The sequence below is a fragment of the Sipha flava genome, unplaced genomic scaffold (genome assembly GCF_003268045.1).
Source record: "Sipha flava isolate LNK unplaced genomic scaffold, YSA_version1 196_pilon_pilon, whole genome shotgun sequence".
NCBI lineage: Eukaryota > Metazoa > Arthropoda > Insecta > Hemiptera > Aphididae > Sipha > Sipha flava.
In genome coordinates, this window is record NW_020272770.1 from 258933 (window position 1) to 269918 (window position 10986).

The 10986-nt window shown below is 33.9% G+C and overlaps 1 protein-coding gene across 2 annotated transcripts in view; it reads right to left on the reverse strand.

The window, feature by feature from the left end:
• The window catches only part of LOC112681759 (protein outspread), an 87544-nt gene that overhangs the window by 5649 nt on the left and 70909 nt on the right, over positions 1-10986 (reverse strand). For both annotated transcript variants that reach the window (XM_025552064.1, XM_025552065.1), the window contains exons 6-20: positions 6180-6332; positions 5957-6094; positions 5726-5893; positions 5517-5659; positions 5278-5439; positions 5072-5190; positions 4694-5012; positions 4368-4621; positions 3991-4305; positions 3672-3906; positions 1882-3609; positions 1616-1763; positions 1400-1523; positions 1167-1319; positions 913-1021 (exon numbers count right to left, since the gene is read on the reverse strand). In XM_025552064.1, the coding sequence (XP_025407849.1) occupies positions 913-1021; positions 1167-1319; positions 1400-1523; positions 1616-1763; positions 1882-3609; positions 3672-3906; positions 3991-4305; positions 4368-4621; positions 4694-5012; positions 5072-5190; positions 5278-5439; positions 5517-5659; positions 5726-5893; positions 5957-6094; positions 6180-6332 (4268 nt within the window). The remainder of the gene's footprint in view (positions 1-912; positions 1022-1166; positions 1320-1399; positions 1524-1615; positions 1764-1881; positions 3610-3671; positions 3907-3990; positions 4306-4367; positions 4622-4693; positions 5013-5071; positions 5191-5277; positions 5440-5516; positions 5660-5725; positions 5894-5956; positions 6095-6179; positions 6333-10986) is intronic.

Consider the following 10986-nt stretch of genomic DNA (forward strand, 5'->3'; position numbering starts at 1 on the left):
TAAAAATTAAATAATTTTGGCTCGAATAGTTAACTCACTAAAACATATTTCTATTTGGTTTCTTTTTGGCTCGAGATGTGGAATTTACCGAATACTTTTTATTTATTATTTTAATTCCCCCTCCCCCTTAAATTTCGAGATATCGAGAGTAGGTGCGGTGGTGAGAGTATAACGATAAGTATATGGCGTGGCATGATATTCAACTAGAAGAACGGAGAAAATTGTAGTGCTTCGACGTGCTGGAGTAACGGGCCGAAACGCACAAACGACCATATCATTATTTATATTTGTTCGTGTTATTCATAATAATTTTGTATTATGTCTAATAGTAATTTAATACACGTGTGTTTTTATTTATATTCGTATTGTCGTTAAACGCACGTAGACTGTGTAATAAACGAGACGTGAACGGTTCATATAGGTATATTCAAACATAGTTTTTGGATTTTGTGCGTTTCCAAATCATAATAAAGTGCATGATTTTGTAGGAACTCGTTTATGGAGATGCTATCGATTTTAGGATTACAGGTGAAACAAAATCATAAAAAAATCTTGTTACAGGGACAATGTATTTTAATAGTATCGGAACCCAGTCAGAAAATATAAATGTAAGCATTAAAATATAATTATAAACCGATTAATGTTTTTAACTTGACTTTTGTACGTTTTGACTGGACTGTCAAAAATTGCATTTAGTTTAACTACAGAACTATAAATTTTGCTACAAATACTAGTACTACTAATACTACTAACTACTACTACTATTACTACTATTACATTAATACTAATACTACTGCAACTACAAACATTCAAGAATAAATGTTTACTAGAACTTTATCTACGGTGAAAATCAGCGGATAAAAAGTGTCATGCATTACCGCGTTATACATCGCTTGCTTGCACTCCACTTACCAGTATGTCTTGCTTCAATCGGCTGAGTTCAGCGTCCGTTGTGATCTCAAAGTCCGACGACATGTTATCGTTCGTCTCTGACACCAAGTGTGCACGGAGCTGCTTATTCCTAAAAAAAAAAAAAAAAAAAATGTGCATACAGCAAACGTGTAAGATTAGTATAAAATAATATAAACTAATATTAGTAGTCCATAACAAACGAAAAGGAATTAAGATAGGTGTTTTATATGAATAAACATCAGGAACAATCGTACCTGGAATCTAGTTGTATGATTTGCTGTTGAGCTTGTGCCAACTGTGAGTTGGCCGATTTCAGTTCTTCTTCCAGGTTTGCCGACTCCACGCATTTGATAGAATACTTTTCAGACAACGAAAGAATTTCTTTTTTGATTTCTTCCATTTCGGCTCTAAAATAAAAAATAGGTATACTGCCATTGTAATATCTATGTGTATATGTGTGTATAAGGATGCTTAAGCAACGACGTACTCGTGTTCTTTATGTAGAGCTCCGATATCGTGATTTGATTGAATCTTTTTTAAAAATTCCGTCTTGAACTTGGTCACTTCCTTTTGCACTTCAGCCTCATGAGCTTTTCTCATTGCATCCAACGCTTTAACGAAATACACCATCATAAATCATCATGTGACTTTTGCTATCTAATCGTTACCGATAATTTACTATTTTGTAACTGATGCTACTTACCGGCCAGTGTTGCATGCGTTTCTTCGGCGAGTGCCTGATCTTTTTCTAACTTTAAGGATTCCGTCTCCTGTCGGTGTTTTTCCTCAAGTTCAGCGATAATACGTCGGTGCGAGTTTTCCATTGCCAACAGACCTTTCTCGCATAATGCCTAGATCACATAATTAAAATCAAATTCTAACATGATATATATTATCTTAAATTGAGACAGTGAAATTTGTATTATACTATAATTATAAACAATTCAATATAGGTTTTTCATAACATACCCTCAAATGTTCTATTTCTGTTTGGTATCGGAGTTTAGTTGATTCTTCTGTCATAATACTGTTAGAAGAGTCATGTGACGCCAACGATATTTGATAAGATAACCTTAAATTGTCCATTTGTTGATTATATTCGGAGTCCAATGCACTTAATCGTTTTTCCAATTTTTTTATTCGATCCTTAAGTACGACTTGTTCTTGATCATTGACGATCATTAATTTTCGTTTCTCTTCTTCCAAGCGACTTTTCAGTTCCGCAATGTCCATCTGATGCCGTGTTTGAACTGTTTCGAGTTCGACATCACGTTCTTGTTCGTAACCTTTGATTTTTTCTTGTAGATAAATACACCTTTGGCATTCTTGACATTGCGCTAGATACATTTGTAGTGAGGCTATCTGCATGCGTAAGTCATGGCATTTGTTGCAGACATCTTCAATCCAAGAAGTGGTTTTGTTTTCATTACGCAAAGGTTGCGGGTCGGAAACCGGTCCATTCAACTGTCGTTTGTCGATTATTTCTTCCATACATGACCTAAGAGCCATTACTTCAGTTTCGACTCCACCTAGACTATCGTGTAACATACGCTTATCGTCTATTGGAGGCAAACACTGACACATTTTAGCCGCCAAATATTGACATTCAGATAGAGCTTCATCTTCATTCATGTCAGTCTTATTTTTTGGAGTTTTCTCCACTAGATTCAAGCCAGACTCTAACATACAATGGAGTACTGCAACTTCAAAGTACTCTTCCAAACAGCTTTTGTCTTCGATACGCTTTGCTTTAGTCGGTAAAGTTTGTACGACTTCGTTGATTTTGATTTCCACCAAATTTCTGACTTCGTTTAACCAAGTTTCTAATTTTCCTCTATTCATTACACACTGAATTATCATAACACTACCTTTATCTGATAAATCTTGAGTTTTGAAATAATAGTCAAGTGCCATATGCATTTCTGTGTCAGTTACAATGTCCTCCAAACAGTCATAAGCAATATTTTTTACTTCATCAACATCCCATTTATACTTTTGTATTGTACTCATTCGATTATCCATAAATTCAATAACTCTTTTTTCAGTATTATTTTTTATACCAACTATTTTATCCACTTCAGCTACTAAATCAATATTAGATTCTAATCTATTTTTGATTCGGTTTGTAGATTCAATTGCTATATCATTTTTCATCAACTGTTTTAATTTGTTTAAAAATACTGATTCTGTAGCAACTTTTTCAGCCAATAATGTTGTTTTGGATTCATCATCTAGTTGACCTTCAGTTTGAAGTTTTCTTCTCTTAGATGAAATTTCGCTCATTTTGGAACGCCAAGCACATTCGATTTTGTAAATTTCATTTTCTTTGGTATCGATACCGTCTTCGACGATTATATTCATGGTATCTGAATTTGCCTTTTGTAATTCAGCAACGCGGTTTTCCAAGGATGTCATCCTGATAAGCACTTTCATTGGTTCACTACTTGTAGCGCTATCTAATGATTTTCGTCTAAGCCTCGATGCAACTGTACTAGCTCGACATCCAGAGTCTTTTGATTCGGTTTTTTCTATTGCATTGCCATTGGTTATATCGAGCTTACCGATTTTCTTTTCCAAATCAATCAGTTTCTCTTCCAATTCCTTACATATAGTAAAAGATTCACGACCTTTAAGTGATAAAGAACGACGTTTTTCTCGTCCTTCTGATTTTGTAAGTTTTTGTTTCAACAACCGAATCTACATGGAACAAAAATTATTAATATTTATTTGCAAATCACATAATGTATTAAATATTTTACCTGTTTGTCAGCTGCTGAAAGTTTGGTGGTCAGATCCTGAATTCTAGCTGCCATCATAGATGCTTGACTTTCGTACGTTTGCTGTCTAATCTGTAAATCTTGGCGAGCATTAATCAATTCCAGTTCCAAACAATCGGTTTGAATATTTGACTCTCTGAGTTCTCGTTTCATTGCTCTAATTTCCTGGACAGCTTTTTCGAATCTACATCTTAAATCTTCATATTCTTCAACAACCCTAAAATTAATAATACAGTTAATAATATTTAAATTACTTATTATTAGTACGTACATTTTTTTAAAACTTCATAAAAATACTAACCTTTCTTTATCCATATTTTCGGTATCTAAATCTAAATCTATATTCGTCAAATCACTAAGTGAATCTAAGCTTCTAGCTCGACTATCTCGAATAGATGCACTGATTGGTACTGATCGCCCTTCTAACTCACGAACTCTTCGATAAAGAGATTCATTTTCTTCGATTCCTCTAGCTAAACGGTCAGACACATCTGCCAGCGAACCCCTAAGTCTAGAAACTTGTTCTCTAGTTCTTTCTAATTCTTCAAGGTGTTGTTCAGATTCATTTTGTACTGAACACAAAGCAGTTTCCCAGTTTTTTTTTTCGTCTCTGTAACTGTTGATACACTATTATTATAACAATTTTACAGGTTTATTAATTAATCATTAAATATTTACAGTTTCTTCAGCGAATCAAATTCGACTAATTGATCAGATTTTTGTTTAATCATATCTTCAGCCATTTTTAACGAAGTGCCCATTGTTTCTACTTGCTTTTGTAATGCTAACACATCGTTCTTGCGTTGCCGTAGTCTTATCAATTCTTGTTCAGCATTACTCAACTGACATAATACACCAGTCAGTTGCTTTTTGACATCAACTAATTCATCAGCTTGTTTTCCTACTCGGCCCACTAATGAACTTCGGTCACTCTATAGCATAAATTATATTTATTTATTAGTAATATTATCATTTAATATATATATATATATATATCAAATTACTTTGGTATCGTCAGATTCTGCACATGACGATAGTAAAAGTTCATCGGATTTTGAAGTTTCAGAAATACTTCTTGGAGATACAGGAGGTGAAGATTTCGAACGTTTAGCTGCAAGAGTTCCTCCAGTAAATATCCTACTTCTAGGCCCACCTCTTGCTCGTTCTTTAACTTTTGATATTGGTGTTCGGTTCAGAGGAGGCGATGGTGGTAAAGTATCACCCCAATCACTACTTTCATGTCTTCCACACTCAGATGCTGTTCTATACTCGTCATCTGATGAAAAGATGACCGATCTTGAAGAAGATAATGTACCATCCAAACTAAAATATAGACATGACATCATATTATTATAGATATTATTTGTTTATATTGTACTTACGAAGGTTTAACCATCATATTTTCTTCTGTGAGTCCAGCAGCTCTCCGTATAGCGGATATCCAATTAGTTCGTATACCAGAAGTTATCGCTGATAAAATAACTCTCTTATCATCCCAAGACTTCAAGAATTGCAAGAGTGTTAAATAGATTGTTAATTTTCATAAATTTATTTATACGTATACATTTTTTTTATATTTAATACTTACAATTGTCTGAAACCCATAATTCCTGTTGACTTGCACTTCACTAACAGTAGTCACGCAACTTAGATCAACCACACCATCTAGGATACCTTGATCTTCAGCAGTAGGGTCACGATAAAATAATAATGCAGAACCTCTGAGTACGAACCAATGTTTGTTCCATTCCTTAATTAACACATTTTCATTGTTAATTAAATTAATGACTGTACAAAACATTAATATTTCACTACTTCACAACTTACATCTGATGTACTTCCTTGTTTCATAAGCCAGCCTTTCTTTATGTTTAATAAGTCTTCAGTTGGCAAATCAACTCTCAGTTCCGAGCTAGGGGAGTATCGTAAAGATAAATCTAACCCACAACCGTCTGGATCACCACGTACCTTTTTATATTTGACTTTCGATTATATTTTGTTAATGAAAACTAGTATAAATAATAAATATATACCTGGTTTTTGATTGTTAACATCTGAATCTCTCATATGTTCTATGTTTCTAGACTTTGATAATATCCCATTAGTTATATTACGAGGATGTAACCGAGTAATCGAGTCTGCGATTTCTTTCAGCTTGCATTCACTTTCATACTCTTCGATCAGTAGTCTCCTGGTAACGCAATCTAAAAAAAGTACAATAAAATTAAAAAATATTTTCTTCAATAACCATTTTGAATTAAAATTACCAGTCGAATCGGTTTGATCCCATCCGGAAGATGACGTTTGAGACAAACTGGAGTTTGATCGATGTTGTTCGGTAGACCTGAGTCGTACATTGTCTTCTGCCCGAACTTGTTCTCGAGTAGGCGGTGAATTTGAATAAACTATAAGTGTATATATTATTATTGGATATTTATTAAATACATTATTTACATTTATACATTGAGCATTTTTTTTAGATTTTCTTACTTTTTCGGTCGGTTTTACTTGTAGGAACCGTAGCTACGATTACTGGTGCTGTTGATGAACGAGGTCTTTGGTCAGATACGATTTGTGTCGAAGTCACCCATCCTGTCGTTTGCTGATGACTAGCCAAATTTGTACTCGTAGAAATGGTAGCGGCTAATAAAAATAGAATATTTATTGACATTATTGGATAATAAACGGCCATGAATGGAATACATTAGAATGTTATACGTATGTATGCCTGATTTGTTCACTATGATCATAAATGGCGCACATTATTATACGAATTATTTGCGTGGGCAAATTTCTAAACCTATTTATTTTATATTATTCCACAATAATAATAGGATTAAAATATACGTTTAAGTGTAATCGCTAGGGTATAAAATATAATGATGTATATAAATATATTTATATACGTTATAATAGTGTGTAGAACGGATTAGCGATTAATTAATTCATTTTATGCGGTCGAGCAAAGAATATTTTTCACATTAACTTTAAAAAATTTAACAATAATTGTTGACTAAGACAGTCGAAAGATAACGCATATAATGCGTATTAAATATTATCATCATACCGTAGTTGGTCGTAAGGCTATTCGTATGCTAAGAAGTGTACGTAGAGCAACCTCTGTAATGAATAAATTCGTATTCATATTGAATACTTATATGAAAACGCACACTTCGTGGCCGACGTATATGACCTAAAGGTTCGATAAAATATATTTACACGCGTATATACATACACGCTTCGTCATAACGGATTCGATGCGCGTATACGTTTTTAAATACATATTATGTACGAGCCGACAGGTCAAACACTTGACGATTTTATACGCCGATTTTACATATCTAACCTAAGGCGCTAAATTTTCGAAAAAGAAAAAATGGGCACGTGGCGTGATGTTGTTCAACACCGTGCAGGAGTGTTATGAAATAAGATAAGATTTTACGACGAACGAGGAAAAAAACGAGTTTAAAAACACAATGGAAAGTTTGACACATCGCATGTGGATTTATCCGAGGGTAATAAAAAAAAATCGTCTAATGCATTGGATACAAAAAACAACACCACACACGCACGATTTATGTTATGAGATAATCCACTGCGGCCGCGCCGTTGTTAGGTAAGTATATTATAATACTTGTGTACGAGGCAAATTTTTGGCGTGTGCTAGTGCGTTTGAACTGCACCCTTGAGCTTTGGTTCGTTTAATAATAACCGGTCCCGTACGCGCGCATTTCATGTAGTTTTCGGGTTTATAGACATGCGTATGGACTTGGATCTGTTCGATTGCCGTCGGTAACTTTCTAAGCGAACGGACGTCGCTAAATACGGCTGAACGTGTATTATAATAAAATATGAACGGCGCTTGTTCACACGATAGTTTTCACATCGACCAACAACGACTTGTCCGCGGACGTCCGAATGTTAAAATATTATTACATATCGTTGCGCAGTTACGTAACGTGGAAAGAACATGTATAAACTCTCAATGAGGGAAACGATGAAATGCGTAAATTTTAGTAATTTTCAGCCGAATCTCTATACAGTTAACGATAATCTCTACGAAATGAATGTATTTTATAATTATTTACAATACAATTTATTACGAATAATATGGAATATCAAGCAATGTACACATTGCTCGGGCAATTTCAATTTCGAATAGAAATAAATTATTACCAAGTACTAAGTACCATGAAAAACATGAAAACTCGACTAGTTAATCGTAAATATCAATTATAGTTCATATATTGTTGTACTATTTTATAGTGTTTTATTATGATTTATTATATATTGATACTTTTATCAGTCTGATATAGGAAAACAATAGATATAAAATAAAAATAAAAATATATTATTTATATCAATATAAATAGTGAGTAAGAAATGTTATATTGATATTTTATATTTTGTTCTGCTTTATAATAAAATTGTAATAAATTATTAGTAAAATATTGTACAATTATTTATTTCTATCTGAGATTAAAATTAACGGGCCAGGCGAAATCACCCGAGTAATGAGTAAATTGTCCGGTATTCTATATACATAATATAAGTATAAACATTATAATGTACATAATATTATTATTCGTATTACTTATTACTTTGCGTTAATAGACATATAAAATATTATATTTTGCATACATTTCATTCAGTAAAAATCTGTTTTTCAAGTGATAAACATTATATTTATACCTAACAAATTTTTCTAAATCATTAAGTTCCTCAAAGAAAGAGGTTAAAGTTACAGATCCCGGCTGCAAATATATCATTATATTATTTCATCCAAGGTCAGAAAGAAAACTTGCAATTTTCATCACACTGCGATTAGAAGCTACGTATACTTGGTCCACGCAAATCAAAAAAAACACATGTCAAACGTACATACAAATTTTATAATATGTTATCGATGACTTGAAAAATCGGACACGACATCGTCCCGCGAGTCATTTACCTGGGTACGTTATAAGAACACACTGGGATGTAATACAATCCTCGTTATCTGACCGTTCAATCTGAGAGAAGAACACATAACACATATACAACAACAACAGCAACCTGTAATAAAAGACAAATAGTGCGGCCTCCAGCCTCGGGTCGTGCTTCTTTAACTGCAATATTATGTGATATCTTCGTAATATTTTTTTTATTATTATTATTATATTTTTTTTCGTGTATCTACTTAACGCGTGCACGGTTTATTACGGAAGGTACGAAAAAAAAAATATCTGTTGGTTTTATCTTTCGTAATCACGCTCGTCGTCATCTCGGCCGCAGCGGTGGAAGTTCATGTACTGTAGTAATAGTAGCCAATGGGCGAAACGTGTTTTTTTATTTTTTTATTTATTTTTTTTTTTTAATCAGATCACATTCTGATTTTCCGTTTGGCAATCGCATCAAACGAGTACAATATATTATTATGTGCATGCGGGAACTACTATCGTGGTCACCAATTCCGAGTCCCGAGAAACGCACAACGCGTGTGCTGCAGTGGCGATCGGGCGAAAAGTACATATATATATATAGCATATAATGTTCACCGAACGAATGCACACAAATATGCACAGTAGCCCGTTAATTTCATATTTAATGTTCGTCCGTATTCCCCGCGTTGAATAAGCAATTTTATCCTCGTATATATGACAAGCGTGTTGAAAATAATAATACAATGCAATGAATAAAACTAGATTGTATTAATACTATACGTATCTATGTATTAATGAACACTGAATATACCGTATATATATATATATATATTTCAACTGCACCCACAAGTCGAAATAAAATTTACTACATATACATACAGTGGATAATGCGGTATTAAAAGAAGAAAAAACGTAATCGATGTACACGTAAATATATTACTATAATATACTCAGTCGATATATAGTAAATTTAGAATGCACATAGGACGATCTATTCTATCCGGTGTTTTTTAATCATGGTTCCATCAGATAATACTCCATGACGGAAACGAGACGCGTATATCGGATTTCAAAACGATATAGACCTACAACTTGTTATTCTCGTGCATTGATTCACTTAAAACCAGTCGTCGTATCGATTGCACAAAATAACATACCTAGGTATATAATAAAATGTACAAGTTAAAAATTAATATTCTATAAAACGTTGGAATATTAATTTTTCTCCGGACGTCTGAAGCGCACAAGTGGTGGAACGACGTCGTTATCTGTCCCTAAACAATAATATATACGCGTACTAGTATTATATGGACGTGTTTTAATAATAAGAAATGGGTCTACAACTAATAATAAGTGTATCAATATACAAATCATCTCAAATGCCGACCGCGTGGCTCTTCGTAGTGGAGTCTTAACTGATGACCCTTGCATAATGGACAATAGGAAGTACTGAATTGTTTTCAAACTATGTTTATGAACAGAATAAAACCTTATTATAACAAAATGAGTTTTGCTGACCAGAGTTTCTTAACGAGACATTCATATGGTATTTCAACAAAAACGAAAAAAAAAACTGTTAATAATTCTCTGACCGTATACTAGACGGCATGCCATAGACGTGTATTTAGACGTGCGAGTAGAAACCGGACGTTTACGATAACAATACGGTGATGCGAGAAGACGTGTGTATATTGTTAAAAGAGACTTAAACGCTCGCGTAGAATCCTTAGACTACAATAATAATATGATGGCTCGTCGTTATGTATTTTACGGATTGCAGATGTACGTGCGTTCATTTCTCGTTCCGTCAAAAAACTCGACAACAGACCAGAATAAGGGGATTTCGTTCTAGCGTTTCCTCAAATAAAAGGCGGTAAAAAAATTAAAATTAATACAAAATTAAATAGAAAAACACCACTATATACAATGACGACGAATCATTTCGATTTTACCGTTAGAATAACCTATGCGAAGTGACCCGCCCAGCCGATTAGAAGCTCATCGTGCATTGTACACGCATATAGCGACCAGTGTTTGCAAACATTTCACTTTCTCTGGCGCAATCAGTCGCGTTATTGGGCTGCTGCAACAAGAAGAACACCGCCTGCCTAGAAGGGGATATTATCAGTGGCAGTAAAAGAGAAAAATAAACAATATTTGTAAAACAACTTTCTAAGCACATGTATACAGCATGTGTAAGCACAGAAACAAACGTGTGATATGTCGACAGCAGATGCTGCGGCCAGCACAGAGGACGTAGTAAATCTATGTATCCGATTATCATAGAACAATGTATATGTATGCGATAATATGTGTGTACGTGATTAAGTGTGTGTGTGTGTGTGTGTGTGTGTGTGTGTGTGTGTGTGTGTGTG